General features: G+C 38.3%; 1 protein-coding gene across 3 annotated transcripts in view; it reads left to right on the top strand.

Moving 5' to 3' along the window:
• Positions 1-16,864, top strand: part of trpn1 (transient receptor potential cation channel, subfamily N, member 1) — a 34,019-nt gene that overhangs the window by 897 nt on the left and 16,258 nt on the right. For all 3 annotated transcript variants that reach the window (XM_048203131.1, XM_048203133.1, XM_048203132.1), the window contains 5 exons: positions 351-452; positions 10,943-11,038; positions 13,599-13,712; positions 13,875-13,979; positions 15,094-15,192. In XM_048203131.1, the coding sequence (XP_048059088.1) occupies positions 351-452; positions 10,943-11,038; positions 13,599-13,712; positions 13,875-13,979; positions 15,094-15,192 (516 nt within the window). The remainder of the gene's footprint in view (positions 1-350; positions 453-10,942; positions 11,039-13,598; positions 13,713-13,874; positions 13,980-15,093; positions 15,193-16,864) is intronic.

Genomic DNA, 16,864 nt, shown 5'->3' on the forward strand with positions numbered 1-16,864 from the left:
CATATTCTAGTTTTACATATAGCTCTTTAAATCTGTACATATATAATGTTATAATGTTAATGCATTTAAGTTGCAACTTTTAGAGATATTAGATAAGTTTTAGATTAGATTTTAGTCTTTTAGGTTTTATTTACAGTTTGCATTTTTCATATACATTCTGGTATTTGCTATTTTGTGAGTACAGTACACTTCAAAATGCTTTAATTTCAATGAATTTCAGCATATTTTTTTTGCATCTGTATGTTCAGCATTTGTATTGCACACACTTCAGCTCTGAATATAAGCTCAGTACTGCATCAGTGAAATATTGCCTGTGCTTCCTGATGATATATGTCCATGTTGTCCCTCAGGAGTCTGGCTTGAGCCTGCTGATGGTCGCGGTGCAAGAGAGCCGTCTGTCTGTCCTTGACAGGCTGCTGGAACTGGGGGTCAATCCAAGTGACAAAACAAAGGTAGGAGTTTCCCACCGTCTGGAATCGTGTCTTAAATAACTCCACTCCTCTGTGAGAACACCAGAACCCGCCACTTAACGCAGATGTTGTTCATTAGTAGCACAATTAAACTTTTAATGGAAACGGTTCAATGGTTTAGAAGCTTATTATCGAACAAGCGTTACTAGAAGGTTGATATTCTGGCCTGTCTGTAGATATGGCTCAAGTATCTCATGTATTAAATGTTTTGGGGTTTGCTCAAATCACTTTTTATTATCTTATTTATTTTTATGCAGGAAACATAAAGCATGTATTAGCTGCTCTACAGTATGTCGGTGTCAGTATCTGCTGTGAGTTTTATAGCTCGGTGAACGCCTCAGTGAATAATTGTCACTCTGTGGGTGTTTAAAAGTGCAGCGCAGATCAACTGTGACCAATAAGTTGGATCTGACAGGAAAAGTTGACGGAACTGCCTGGAATATGACATTTGTGTGAGAGTGAATTGGAGAGAGAGTTTAACAGCAAATCTCCAACATGTGCCACATTGCTTTAAGGGCAGACTCCTAACCATGAGTATTTAAAAGTTTAAAAAGTACAAATAGTTGGGGTCAGAGTAAAGAATTTACTACTTTTATTCAGCAAGGATGCATGAAATTGATCAAAAGTGACAGTAAAGACATTTATAATGTTACAAAAGATTTTATTTCAAATTAACGCTGTTCTTTTGAACTTTCTGTTCATCAAAGAATCCTGAAAAATAAAATGTATCACAGTTTCCACAAAATATGAAACTGTTTTCAACATTGATAATAATCATAAATGTTTCTTGAGCAGCAAATCATCATATTAGAATGATTTCTGAAGGATCGTGTGACACTGAAGACTGGAGTAATGATGCTGAAAATTCAGCTTTGATCACAGGAATTAATTATACTTTACAACATATTCACATGGAAAACAGCCATTTTACATTGTAATAATATTTCAGATTTCTTACTGTATTTGCTAAAATCATTTAAGTTCATTTTTTTCCTCATTAATGTACACACAGCACCCCATATTGACAGAAAAACACAGAATTGTTGACATGTTTGCAGATTTATTAAAAAAGAAAAACTGAAATATCACATGGTCCTAAGTATTCAGACCCTTTGCTCAGTATTTAGTAGAAGCACCCTTTTGATCTAATACAGCCATGAGTCTTTTTGGGAAAGATGCAACAAGTTTTTCACACCTGGATTTGGGGATCCTCTGCCATTCCTCCTTGCAGATCCTCTCCAGTTCTGTCAGGTTGGATGGTAAACGTTGGTGGACAGACATTTTTAGGTCTCTCCAGAGATGCTCAATTGGGTTTAAGTCAGGGCTCTGCCTGGGCCATTCAAAAACAGTCACGGAGTTGTTGTGAAGCCACTCCTTCGTTATTTTAGCTGTGTGCTTAGGGTCATTGTCTTGTTGGAAGGTAAACCTTTGGCCCAGTCTGAGGTCCTGAGCACTCTGGAGAAGGTTTTCATCCAGGATATCCCTGTACATGGCCGCATTCATCTTTCCCTTGATTGCAACCAGTCGTCCTGTCCCTGCAGCTGAAAAACACCCCCACAGCATGATGCTGCCACCACCATGCGTCACTGTTGGGACTGTATTGGACAGGTGATGAGCAGTGCCTGGTTTTCTCCACACATACCGCTTAGAATTAAGGCCAAAAAGTTCCATCTTTGTCTCATCAGACCAGAGAATCTTATTTCTCACCATCTTGCAGTCCTTCAGGTGTTTTTTAGCAAACTCCATGCGGGAGGCTTCCGTCGGGCCACTCTGCCATAAAGCCCCGACTGGTGGAGGGCTGCAGTGATGGTTGACTTTCTACAACTTTCTCCCATCTCCCGACTGCTTCTCTGGAGCTCAGCCACAGTGATCTTTGGGTTCTTCTTTACCTCTCTCACCAAGGCTCTTCTTCCCCGATAGCTCAGTTTGGCCGGACGGCCAGCTCTAGGAAGGGTTCTGGTCATCCCAAACATCTTCCATTTAAGGATTATGGAGGCCACTGTGCTCTTAGGAACCTTAAGTGCTGCAGAAATTTTTTTGTAACCTTGGCCAGATCTGTGCCTTGCCATAATTATGTCTCTGAGCTCTTCAGGCAATTCCTCATGATTCTCATTTGCTCTGACATGCACTGTGAGCTGTAAGGTCTTATATAGACAGGCGTGTGGCTTTCCTAATCAAGTCCAATCAGTATAATCAAACACAGCTGGACTCAAATGAAGGTGTAGAACTATCTCAAGGATGATCAGAAGAAATGGACAGCACCTGAGTTAAATATATGAGTGTCACAGCAAAGGGTCTGAATACTTAGGACCATGTGATATTTCAGTGTTTCTTTCTTAATAAATCTGCAAAAATGTCAACAATTCTGTGTTTTTCTGTCAATATGGGGTGCTGTGTGTACATTAATGAGGAAAAAAAAAAGAACTTAAATGATTTTAGCAAATGGCTGCAATATAACAAAGAGTTATATAACAATATAACATATGATTCGTTGAGCTGCATTTTTATGTTGTTTTGCTTCATGAAGCTCATTGGTACGTTCATCGTCCATCTCTTCTGTTTCGGGGGATGGTGTGGAAATCTCCAAAGTGAGTTTGTCTGTACTCGAGCTTCTCCAAAACCCATGAGGTCTGGATTCAGACCAGTGTCTGTTTCCCATCATATGTTATATTGTTATATAACATATCAGTGTGGAAAAGGATGTTGTGAAGGATGTTGTGAACATGAATGAGAACATTTTCTCTGGCTGTTCATAGGACAATAATTTTGAAATTTTATTCCTAAAAGTCTAGTATATTGTGGATGTTTAGCAGATGTTCTGACTAATGGCTGTAATGTTGTTTCCACTCAACATGATTTTTAGATTCATTTTTTGGCTCTTCGTTGAGCTGCATTTTTATGTTGTTTTGCTTCATGAAGCTCATTGGTACGTTCATCGTCCATCTCTTCTGTTTCGGGGGATGGTGTGGAAATCTCCAAAGTTAGTTTGTCTGTACTCGAGCTTCTCCAAAACCCATGAGGTCTGGATTCAGACCAGTGTCTGTTTCCCATCATATGTATTGAATTACCCTACAGTTTTTTTTTTTTTTTTGATCAATTTTTTATTGATTATTGTATAGATAAGGTCACATACAGTTGTCCATAGTAAAACACAAACAAGGAGGTGACCTGTAACCCCCCCCCCCCCCCCACCCCGTCCAGCGGTCCCCAAGGTCCAGACCATTGATCCTTGACATAAAATTGCAATCAAAACAAAATAACATTCACATATACACCTGCATAATAAAATACAATAAAGATTACAATAATAAAAAAAAAAAAAAAAAAAAAAAAACAGATACAAGTCTGCAATATGAGAAACTTAGGATAAGTAAAATAACAACGATCATCAGAGGTTTGAGAGTCCGATCATATCACAAAATTAGATTCTACCATCTTGAAGCTTTTCTGTCAACTTATCTGCCACAGATTCCCAAGCCTCAAGAGTTGAGGCTCTGGCTTTATTTATTCTGGCCGTTGACAGTTCTAACATTACTATATCATGAAACTGAAATAGCCAGTGTCGCACAGATAAAATATTGGGAGGGAGCCATCTTTGCGCAATTATCTTTTTGGCAGAGGTTAGTCCTGCCAGCCAAATCTTCCTTTGTAGCTCTGTGAAACCTAAATTGGAGTCATCATTTAGAAGGAGCACAACTGGTTGCACTGGTATCTCTTTTCCTATCATATCAGACATTATTGATGAGATCTTTTCCCAGAACTCATAAACCTTCTCACATTCCCAGACCATATGCATGAATGTTCCCTCTTGTTGGTAGGGACAAAAACTACAGTGGGGATTTGCAGACAATTTAATGAGGAAGCGTTTCTTTGGTGTCCAATACAATCTGTGACAAAATTTGAAATGAATTAATTGATGGTTTGGATTCTTTGATGCACAGAAAATATTTTTCCATACCGTCTCCCAATCAATCTGGTCTACAGATAGCTCCCTTGTCCAAATTGTGTGCAGTGGTAATTGTTTTTGCTTAGCTTCAAGAAGGTAAGGATAGACAGCTGACACTACCCTTTGTTGAGAAGGATTAAAGAGCCAACAATGAACAGGATGTGTTTCGAGAGCTGATCCCCATGGGACTCCATAAGCTCTGAGGGCTGAACGCAGTTGCAAAAACAAAAAAAAGGAAGATGCCGGTACATTAAAAGATGCAACTATATTTTGAAAGCTGAGCATCCCGTTATCATTCCATATGTCGGCAAGAGTCCTTATTCCCTGCTTTGACCACTGTTCTGATGTGAACGGTTCAGAACCACATTTAATATTCCTATTACGCCATAGGGGAGTCTGTAGGTGCCATTTGTTGTTGTAACTTAATAATTTCTCCACTGCTATGAAAGTGTTAATGGTGTTTGTTACAATGGGACCGAAGGATTGTTTACAATACTTTAAAGAGAGTCCAGAAAACAGTACATCTTGAAGTCTAATTGGTCTGACAATTGCTGCTTCTATTTCTCTGCAAGGTGTGGAAGCTATAGAGTCAAACCATGTCTTGACTGCTCGCAGTTGGAATGCTTTATGATATAGCTCAAAATTGGGAAGGGAGAGACCACCCTCCATTTTAGTACGTTGCAATGTCGCCAATTTTAACTTTGGTTGTTTGCCATTCCAAAGAAAAGTGCGAATTAAAGAGTCAAGTCTTTTCCACCATTTTAAAAGAGGTGGCAAAGGAATCATGGCACTAAGAAAATTAACCCTAGGTAATATATTCATCTTCACAGTCGAAACTCTAGATTGCAGTGATGCAGGAAGTGTCCTCCACCTGTCAATATCTCTTTTAAGCTTTTGAAAGACTTTATCATAATTAATATGTACAATTTCTTTTAGAGAGGGCCGTATAAATATCCCTAGATAAGTTATCTGATTCATAATTGGGATAACTGATGGTGTCTGGGTACTCTGAGCTTTTTTGTTTAAAGGTAGAAGAGATGATTTGGACCAATTGATCCTGTATCCGGAAAATTTCCCAAAACAGTTAAAAATTTCTAGTATGTTTTGTATTGCGTCAAAATCTGAAAAATACAGTAAGATGTCATCTGCGTAGAGAGATATTGCATGTTGGGTATCCTTGATTGAAATGGAACAAATTTGGTCTTGTCTTATTTTTTGCGCTAAAGGTTCGAGAGACAGTGCAAATAACATTGGTGAGAGGGGGCATCCTTGCCTTGTCCCTCTCAAAATATTAAAAGGTTGGGAGTGTAAGCCATTTGTTGCTATAATTGCTGATGGATTATAATAAATTATTTGTACCATATTAATAAATTTCTCATCAAAACCAAATTTATCTAACACCATCCATAAATAATCCCAATTTAATCTATCGAAAGCTTTATCTGCATCTAAGGATAAAACTACACAAGGGAAATTTTTATCCTTACTTTCATGAATTACATGTAACAACCGACGTATATTGTCTGCAGCCAAACGATGTGGGATAAAGCCAGATTGATCGCTATGAACTAATTTACAGATATATTTTTCAAGACGTAAAGCTAAAACCCTAGCATATATTTTTAAATCTGAGTTAATTAAAGAAATTGGTCTAAAATTTGAACATTTAGTATGGTCCTTATCTTTTTTTGGAATTAAAGAGATTAGAGCTGTATTCATTTGTTTTTCAAAGCGTCCCTTTTGGATTGCAGCATTTATTGCAGCATGCATAATTGGTCCTAATATATCCCAAAAATTTAAAATTAATTCAGGGGGGATCCCGTCTGGCCCAGGTGATTTCCCCTTCTTTACCGTTTTTAGTGCTGCATACAGCTCCTCAATTGTTATAGGTTGGGTCATTTGTTCAGATTCACTATGCGTTAATTGTGGTAAATCGATGTCCTGTAGAAATTTATGACATTCAACCTTGTCAGTATTATCCTTTGGCTGATATAGCTCTTTAAAATGTTCTGCAAAAGTATTATTTATCTCTCTAGGATTTGTTACTAGGCCTTTTGTAGGTGAATGAATGGTATCAATAATAGCCCTTCCTTCACTTTGTCTGAGTTGTAGAGCCAGTAACTTACTGGGTCTTGGCCCATTATAATAATACTTCTGACGGACTCTATGCATAATGAATTCAGCTTTTCTTCGGAGCAAATCATTTAGCTTTGACCTAGAACTCTTTAAAGCATTTTCAACTGATCTTGAGAATTTCTTCTTCAAATCTTTCTCATGGGAGAGGCAAATTTGTTCTAATTCCTGAATTTGTGATTTTCTTGCTTTATTTAAATGTGATGAGAAGGATATAACGAAGTCTCTAATAAAACCTTTGGTAGCCATCCATACCATCATGTGGTTATCCACACTATTGAGGTTTATGCTCAAAAAGTCTTTCAAATTATTTCTAAAATCTATTAAAAATGCAGAATCTTGTAGAAGAGATATATTAAATTGCCATCTTGGAGACCTCTCATGTGAACAGTAAATAAACTTTGTCAGAAGAGGGTTGTGGTCAGATATTACAGCAGGAAGGATTGCGATGCTCTCAAAACACATCCTGAATTCACGAGAACATAAAATATAATCTATTCTAGAATATGTCTGATGCCTTGAAGAAAAGAAAGTGTAATCTCTAACCAAAGGATTCTGAACTCGCCATACATCTATGAGATTAAAAGTTTGCATAAAGGACTTAAAGTTTACAGATGTTGTCTCTTGCGATTTGGAAAATGTAGTAGTGGATTTATCAAGCATCAAATCAGCAAGTGCATTCATGTCCCCTCCAATAATAAGGGCATATTCATTCAGGAGTAGCAACTGATTAGTTAACCACTGAAAAAAGTTTACGTCAAAAACTGCTGGAGCATAGACGGAGACAAAAGCTATTTTCTTGCCTTGAATACTTGTGCAGAAATAGCTCAACCTGCCAGATTTATCATTACTACATCTTTCAATAACAAGAGGAAAGTTTCTTTTAATGAGTATAAGAGATCCCTTTGTTTTTGTTCCATCACTAGATGCAGCAATGACTTTATAAAATTTATTTTGTACACGAGCAACATCGCTTGTTTTTAGATGAGATTCTTGAACTAGAGCCACATCTATGTTATGTCTGTTTAAACTATGCAGAAACTTTGTTCTCTTTATAGGACTATTTAAACCTCTGATGTTAACTGAAATCATTGAGATATTAACCATTATCAAAAGGACTGTAAACTTTGACTATATTAAAGGGTAAATAATTAGTTGTTTTAGACAACACTAGTTTGATTGCACATTTCGTTACTAACATAAACAAAGAGATACATGGTAGGACGAAACTCCCCCCTCCCCGCTCCCCCAGACCGCTAGATATTCCCCAACTTGTGTATCGGAACCGTGACAGTATCATACGTTCCACTGATCTGAAACTCACCCGCTCCCTCTCGTGTGTGACTTAGATGTCAGAAACAAAAGTTAACAGGAACAATCGAACACGTTCAAGTAAAAGCACGCCTTTCTGCGTTATATAGGCTACTCTCAAATTTTGTGCTGCCCTGAACAAGAAAGAAATCCTGAACGTAATGAAACGGCATTTAACTTATTGGTAGCCTGTGTTTAGCCAAAGTAAATGTAGAATGTCCTTAACCATACAGTTCCATGAACAGTCCTACCAGTTACGATGGCTGGTTAATTATCAGTTTGATCCGTGTCCATCTCGTATGGATTGACATCGCCGAAAGTCAGCTGCCGTTTTGCCCGCGAAGTGTCTGCGATCTGAAGTCGGAACTCCTCTGCTTCTTGTGGGGAAGAGAAAGACAGTTTCTCACCGTTGTGCATAACGCGCAGAGTGGCTGGGTAGATCAAAAAAGATTGGATTCCTGAAGCTCGTAACTCCTTCCGTGTATCCGCAAAACTTCTCCGCCTTTGCGAGGTGTAGGCGCTGTAGTCAGCAAAGAATTTCAGCCGATTCTCGCCATCCAGAATTGGTCCCCTCTTGCTCAGCTCTCTTGCCCCATCTAAGATAGACTGACGGTCTTGATATCTCAGCACTTTAAAAATCATAGTGCGACCCGTCTCCGTGGACCTCTGCTGTCCATAGATGCGGTGGGCTCTTTCGATCTCTATCGGCCTGTTTGAGAGCGAGGGGATCCACTTTGGAAGCATTTCTGTAAGAAAGCGTATCGCGTCGCCTCCCTCACGGTTCGGTGCGAGACCAACAAGTCGAACATTATTGCGTCTTTCTCGATCTTCCAATTCTGCCAGCTTTGCTTGAAATTTAGACACATCTGATTTGCAGCCGACAACGTCTTGTTTCAGGCCTCTGGTCTCGCGTTGGATATTGTCCACTTTGTCGATAAGCCCGCGCACAACGGCCATCTGTGACTGAAATTCGGCAGTCAGTGACTGCATGCACTGTGTCACATCTTTCATCGCAATATGCACTGCGTTCCGGACAACTTCTTCCAACGTATCTTGTTGTTTCGCTAAAGCCAGAGAAATGGCGTCCGCCATGTCTTCACTGCAAATTGAAGATTTCATCCGTTTTCCAGTCGGGGTTTTTGCGGGCGAGGATGCAGCCTTCTTGTTGGCATTCATCTTGTTTAAAGGTGTGTTTAGACTGTTAGATTGTAAACTTTAACCTGTTAAATATTGATAAAAGAGGGAGCGTGCTAGGAGCTCTAAAGATCAGCAGCCATCACGTACGATGCGTCACGTGATCCCCCGAATTACCCTACAGTTTTGAGATACTACTTTTGGACATTGTGGTGTGAGCAACGCGTGAATCAGTCATTCGTGGGATAGGGGGTCAAACCGGTTGGTTGAAAATGTGCAGGAGTTTAGGAATGGAAACCTCTCTGGGACTAGTCCGAAGTGATTCACTAAAATATTCCTCTGCGTAATATCTTCCATCAATCTTTGAAAGTGTCTGGAATGCTCTTCACTGTGTGTTCACGGCGTTTAGGGGTTTCTTCAGGTGATCCGGTGTCTTTGACGCACTGTGGTTCAGACTGAAGTAGATCAGAGAACACAGGAGATTCCTCGACTGTCTGCATTTTAACGTCAAGGAAAGTATGAGGTGCATTTTCTTGTCCTAGTTTCTATAAGTGTTCTAAAACCTAGTGAGCTCCCTTGCTATCTATTGCTTAAATAGGCAGCTTTCTTCTAAGTCATCATCATAACTGAATGTAATCTCAGAATTGATTTGCAATGCTCTGCACACATATAATCGCGCCCCCATTCACTACCATTATAAAGCTATATAGATATATAAAATCTGTGTCTGTCTTTCAGTGTTTTTAAGCCCAAACTGTTCCTGCCACAGTTCGGTTGGCATGGAAACCCTGTTGGAATTTTAGTGGTGGTTCCATCCAGATTCCATTTCATTACTTGATACAATGTTTTTAACTAATGACGGTCATATAGAAAAGTGCTAAGAGGGTTGAGTTTCAATTGTGAGTTGAGTTTCTTTGTGGTTCACCACACTATAAAGTTACAGCAGCATTAGCATGTTCCCTACTGTAAACAGCTGAAATTTACATGCTTTACATGCAGTTCTCTTTTGACAGGGTAGCATAGACATTTCCAATACCAAAAATGACATACAATAAATCTAAATTTACCAGCCGTCTGCTTTAGAGAAACAACATTCATCTTGAACTGTGGTAATGTGGGTGCAAACTATGTGTCCAGTTTGTGACTGGTATTTATATGAAGGGACGACAGCTTTCTTCATTTGCTCGAAAGCTTACGAGATGATTGGTCATTCAGTATCTCTTGGCGATTCTGCTGGAATGTCCGTCCAGCTGTGCGTGTGTGTGTGTGTTTGTGTGTAAAGGCGATTCACTGAACTATTAGAGTGAATTTGTGTCAGTGACTTAAAGCTGTCCTTGGATAACCTCTGCCAGCATTATAACCTTCTTCAAAGACTTCAAGAAAGCTCATAGTGAAAGAGAAAAAGACAATGAGGTCAAGATAAACAATGGAACCAGCTAACAGAGAACGTTCTGGCAAGGTTATGATCAAACATTTTTCCAGTAATAGAACATACATTCAGAGTTTGTCTAACATTTTTTAAATGTTACAGCTCGTTTCAGAATGTTCAGGGAACATTCAAAGGTAACGTTCCAAGAATGTTAAAAAAAATTATAAAATGGAATGTTCCAGAAAAAGGTTTTTAAAACATTTAAAAGAATATTCAGAAATATCATTTTCAACTACTAAATGGGAATGTTAGAAAAATGTTTTCAGATCATATTTTGTTAGATGAGGAGGTTTACAACAATTTTACAACATTTCAGAGATGATCACTAGAATGTTTCTCACACAAATGAACAAGTTTCTCCTTATTTTATCAGTGTTATGAATGAACCCAAAAAGTACTTTAGGCCATAGTTCAACATTTCAGATTAAAATCTATATTATTCCTTAGAAAAACAGAGGCATATGTCTCTAAATAGCAGTTGTTGTAGTATTAGCCAGTTTGTGTGTTTTTGTTGATCAGGATGGCAGATCAGCGTTACACGTCGCTGCAGCTCACTCCAAAGACGAGATCGTCAAACTACTGGCAAGAAAAACTGATCCCAATTTACCAGCAGGGGTAAGATGTTCAATTTACCCATCTTCACATGATCGCATTGAGCCAACGCTGACATATCTGTGTTCTGTGTGGAGAAAAACAAACAAATTCAAACAAATGTTAGTAATAGTTTAATCTTTGCATTTAAATACATTAATCACTCAAAAATTTATTATTTTTTCCAGTACAAATATCTTAAAGGGGACCTATTTTGCAAAATTCACTTTATGTGTAAATTCACTTTTACACATAAATGTGTTTTGGCTGTGTGTGAACACAACCACCCTATAATGATAAAAATCCACCCACTCCTTTTTTTTAAATCCCCATAAATCATAAGCAGTGTGTCAGAACAAGGTGATTTTCTAGAGTGAAAACGGACGCTTCATCTTTTGTGTGATATACAATAAACTTCATAAAACTCATCAGTAAAGTTTTGGCCATCATTCAGACGGGGTTTGTGCTAATAGTGGATAAAAGCAAGATGACAACATAAGTTAAAATGACATTAAACTAAACTATACCTGTTCTCCATGCAGCACATATTCTCTGGCTCTGTAGGCATCATTGTCCGACTCTGGTTCAAACTGAACATCTCCCACTACTCCCGCCCCAGTTCATTTGCATTTAAAGGGGCACACGCAAAATTGGTGCATTTTTGCTCACACCCAAAAAGTGGCAATTTTACCATACTATAAAAAAATGATCTGTGGGGTATTTTGAGCTAAAACTTCACATACACTCTCTGGGGACATCAGAGACTTATATTGTAATCATCTTGCAAAAATTGGCATAATAGGTCCTTTTACATCAAGATACATTTAAGATATTAAGTCTTGTTTTCTGAAAAATGTTTTTATGCTCAAAGCAAGAAAAAATGTCTGTCAGTGGGGTCAGAAAATCAACTTAATTCAAAGGGAAAATAAGATATTTTTCTTGTTTTAAGCACAAACTCACTTCATTTTTTTGATAAATTTTTCAGAAAACAAGTCTTATAATCTTGTTATTTTCCTTGTAAAGTAAATGTTATCTTGATTTATGAATTGTTAGGTATTTATACTGGAAAACAAGACAAAAATATTATAAAAAACTATTTGCAGTAAACTTTTAAACCTCTGTACCGAGTTATACATGGCCATCCCTTACACATTTCTTACTGTTGCACTTTTAATAATGTAAATGGCATTGTATTGTGGTAATGTAGTCTTTTAATGTGATTATTTGCTGACCTCTGAATGCATGATCATGACCAACAACATGAAACACATCTCAGAAAATGTTTCCTGTTTGTACAGGAAATGGGCACGACTCCTCAAAACTGCTTCTGATTATGTTTACAGTCTCCACTTGAGTGTTTATCTTACAGTGCGGCAGTTTTTAAAGGGTTCTGTAACACTTTACAAAGAGGCTTCATTTTTTTTAAACATTAAAGGTCCCGTTCTTCGTGATCCCATGTTTCAAACTTTAGTTAGTGTGTAATGTTGTTGTTAGAGTATAAATAAAGTCTGTAAAATTTTAAAGCTCAAAGTTCAATGCCAAGCGAGATATTTTATTTAACAGAAGTCGCCTACATCGAACGGCCAGTTTGGACTACATCCCTCTACTTCCTTCTTTAATGACGTCACTAAAACAGTTTTTTGACTAACCTCCGCCCACAGGAATACACAAGAGTTGCGTTTGTAGAGTGTGTTTGTCGCCATGTCGTCGAAACGCTGTTATTTTCATCCCGCAGTCCAATCACTGGGTCTGATTCCGGCTCAAATTGATAGGGTAAAATTAAAGACATGTTTACAATAACACTGAGCGCGTGCATCTCCCCGTTATGGTAAGAGGCGTGACCTTTCCGGGCAAGATGCGCTAAACTGCTGTCGAATCACAACACAGGAACCGCTGGCACAATAAGAACTCGTTACGTATTTCTGAAGGAGGGACTTCATAGAACAAGGAAGTCTTGAGCCCGTTTTTATGACAGTGGAAACAGCGGTATACAGATAAGTAAATTATGTGAAAAATACTGTGTTTTTTTACACGCGAAACATGAACACATGTCATATTGCACACTATAAACACAATCAAAGCTTCAAAAAAACACGAAAAACGGGACCTTTAATTTCAACATTTACTAATAAATTATTAAAATTAAAAGTTGTATCTGTTAACATTATTTCATGGACTTGAGCTAACATGAATTATCAATGAATAGTTAACAAACAATAAGTACTGTAACAAATATATGACTCATTTTAGTTAATATTAACCAATTTGATCTTATTGTAAGGTGTAAGTTTTCCATTGATTTGTGAAATTTAGTCTTCTATAAAAGTTCAATTTTTTTCGAGAGAAACATCACAATGATATATCAAGTTGTTTCCATAGCACTTAATGTTTTATTTTCAAACCCTCTAGAGATAAAAACAACAGTTAAAACATTTTGTGTTTGAATCTCTTAAAAGTTTACATGCTACATCGTGTACTTAAAAGAATACCATGGTATTAACATGTCTAAAAAGCATGAGTTACGCAGTATTTTTATTGTATTTTATTCTCACACTGATCTCATTTAACTCTTGTTCACTTCCAGCCCAGTCATCAGTTGCCCCTGCATTACGCAGCGTCTCGAGCGACCGGAGGACTCGGAGTCGTGCAAACGCTGCTCAAGTTCAGCAGCAAAGATGCTCGTCTAACGCCAGACAAGGTACAGACGCTCCTGTTTTCTTTCGTTGGCTCCTCCCCCTAGTGGGAGGAGCCATGTTTCATACTACAAAACCTTACTTTGGTTTTAGAATCAAATCTTTTACTATGCTTGACAAAACACGTATTGTTGGAAAGGTCTGAGACTGTTTTCCTGTCCATCCAGGATGGCTGCCTTCCACTGCTGCTGGCTGTCGAAGCCGGGAATATTGGGATTGTGCGGGAACTCCTCTCCGGCCAATCAGAGCCTCAGCTCAGAGCTGTGAAGACAGTAAGCACCACATGACTTTCCAAACCTGAGGATCACATTCATACGATCATTATTTGAATGGTTTATGAAGTGGAGTTAAGTTACTATAATGTAAAAGGTCTTTTATTTCTAAACGTCCATTTGTGGAGCTGACAAGCATGTTTTCAATTATGGTTTAATGTAATTTAGTTTTCTTCAAATTAAAAGCTCTTGAAGGGAAACTCTTTACACTTTGCTCATATTTTTTTCCACAGATCTATTAAGCTATTTATAAATACATTAAAATGAAGTTCATACAGATAATGACAACAGGTCAAAATGTAAAAAAGAAACAAGTCTCATTGAAAAAGACTGAAATTTTCAATAAAACTTTCATTATTATTTCTTTTATTAGTGTGTGAATTTAGCACAAAAAATTCACTCTTAATGCTCCCAGGTGAAAAAAAAAAGTACACTTCTATAATGTACTTAAAGTGCTCTATTTTCGTGCACTAATTTTGTACTTGTTATACTAAAAATTCTGAATGGTTAGTGGATAAATTTATGTAGTTGCTGTGGAGTTGATTCAACTCATCCACTAGCACGTGTCGTCATGTTAATCTTTTGTGTTGAATTGACCCTCGTTTGTGAAGCAGTCCGGCGTAAAATGACGGCATGTCAACAACACTTGACTACAACAACTCTTCCTCTTCTCTAAAGCAGCCCAACATGGCCCCGCCCCCTTTGTTTTGTGTTCTCGGGGGCGGGGTTTATGTACATTTTAGGGTTAGTGATGTCACCAACCCGGGAAGAAGCTCACTGTAGTCCCTACCAGCCGTTTGTTGTAGTCCTTAAATAGTGATTCAAGTGATCTCCCTTTGCATTGAACTTTGAGCGTTGTAACTTTGCAGATGTTTCTGCTCAAACAGCAAAATTACACACTAATTAAAGTTAAAGATTGCACTTCCAAAAAATGTTGCATGTGCGTTTTTAAACTAAATTTTCAAAAGACACATCCTCATTTGTCATTGACCCATAACATCAAACCCATAAACAAATTAGTTTGTTTTGAAACAATATGACCCAATTTTGCATCTCATCATGAACTGTATGAATGCATCTGGTTTGTATTGTGATGGTTGAATTGTGTTTCCAGGTGAACGGAGACACTGCGCTTCACATCTGCTGCAGACGGAAAGATGTAGAGATGGCCAAAGTCCTGGTGGAGTTTGGTGCGAATCCTGACTCTCAGAATGTAAGGAGGACACAGAAACTCACACACACCAACACAAAGAACAAGCAAAATGCATGCACAAGGCTTTTCTAGTGATTTGTCCTGTTCTTTGAGTTGTTGTCCTGTTGCATCAACCAACTTCTGTTGAGCTTTAATTGGTGTACAAATGACTTTACCAAACAAGATTAACATCAGGGAAAAACAGGAATCATGATACCCTAATGTGATTATCCTAATTCAAAAGATACTAGATAAAAAAGTTTGTCAAGACAAACTTTGATGTTGGCTTGAGAAAGCCTATCCTAAGGCCGTGTGTCCACCGAAGAGTTTTTAGCCAGCTGAAAACACTAGGCGCTCTGCTTAAAACGCCCGTCTGTGAGCGCTTGAGAGCGCTTCTGCAGCGCAGCGTTTTTTTCCGTTGAGACGCTTTGTTGCTATGATACGGAATATCCGCGGCACTGTTACTTATAACTGATTTTGCAGGTAATTTGTTTCAGACTTAAAATGTAAACACAATGTGAAATTACTTTGCTATGTATTTTCGGAGAGCAGCAATATTAATTTCTCATCCATTTTGTTCCGTTCTCTGTTTGTTTTTTGTTGTTGTACAGCAAGAATGTTGTGACGGTTGGCCGGTGTAGTATTTGTCCCGCCCCTCCTCCACTCTGATTGGATGGCTGGCTAAAAAGTGACAGTGATGAGCGCAGCGTTTTACTCAAAGTTGAGCATTCTTCAACTCGAGGCGACCAGTAAAAAACGCAGAGCTCTCAGCGCTTGAGCGTGAAAAAGAAGCTCAGCGCCTCGTTACACTCCTGGCGTTTAAAAAACGCGGCATTCCCATTGAAAACAATTGAAAAAGTATGCTAGCAGCTGGAAAAAACTCTCTGGTGGACACATGGCCTAATTCCAGTTAACTTTTGGAGAAGTCATTAGCTTAGGGATTCACATACTTTTGAATGGAAATGTATCATAATTTGTATTTAAGCAGATTGTTTGTCTATTGACGTGTCTTGAATCCAGGTAAATCCAAACATATTTTTTCCTGCAATTGTATTCCAGGTTTCTGTAAGGCAGTGCATGTACTCATCTGCATTTTCCACTACAGTTGTACAGCCAGGAACAGACATAAGACAATGACAGAAATATCAGAAATAATGACAGAAATAATGGATAGAAGTGAGATAATGGATTTTGGAAGCATTTTGTGTAAGGAAAAAGCAGAGTTTGTGCCCAAGGGCCTTGTTGACATTATTGCCCCTTTCAATTGATCACCAATTATGTCTCCATGTTAATGGTGCTTCCTTCCCCCGTCTGGAGTGGAAGACCATCAACCGTCTCAAAAACATCCGTGACAATTATCCTGTAAGGATGATCAGAGACAAGATAGTGTGATTATTCAGATCCGTTCAGACACATCCTGTGCAGATGACCGATTTCTCTCCAGTGCTATTTTAATGTTACTGCTGCAGACGGAAAGATGTAGAGATGGCCATAGTTCTGGTGGAGTTTGGTGCGCATCCTGACTCTCAGAATGTAAGGAGGACACAGAAACTCACACACACCAACACAAAGAACAAGCAAAATGCATGCACAAGGCTTTTCTAGTGATTTGTCCTGTTCTTTGAGTTGTTGTCCTGTTGCATCAACCAACTTCTGTTGAGCTTCAATTGGTGTACAGATGACTTTACCAAAC

The sequence above is a fragment of the Megalobrama amblycephala genome, linkage group LG9 (genome assembly GCF_018812025.1).
Source record: "Megalobrama amblycephala isolate DHTTF-2021 linkage group LG9, ASM1881202v1, whole genome shotgun sequence".
Lineage (NCBI taxonomy): Eukaryota > Metazoa > Chordata > Actinopteri > Cypriniformes > Xenocyprididae > Megalobrama > Megalobrama amblycephala.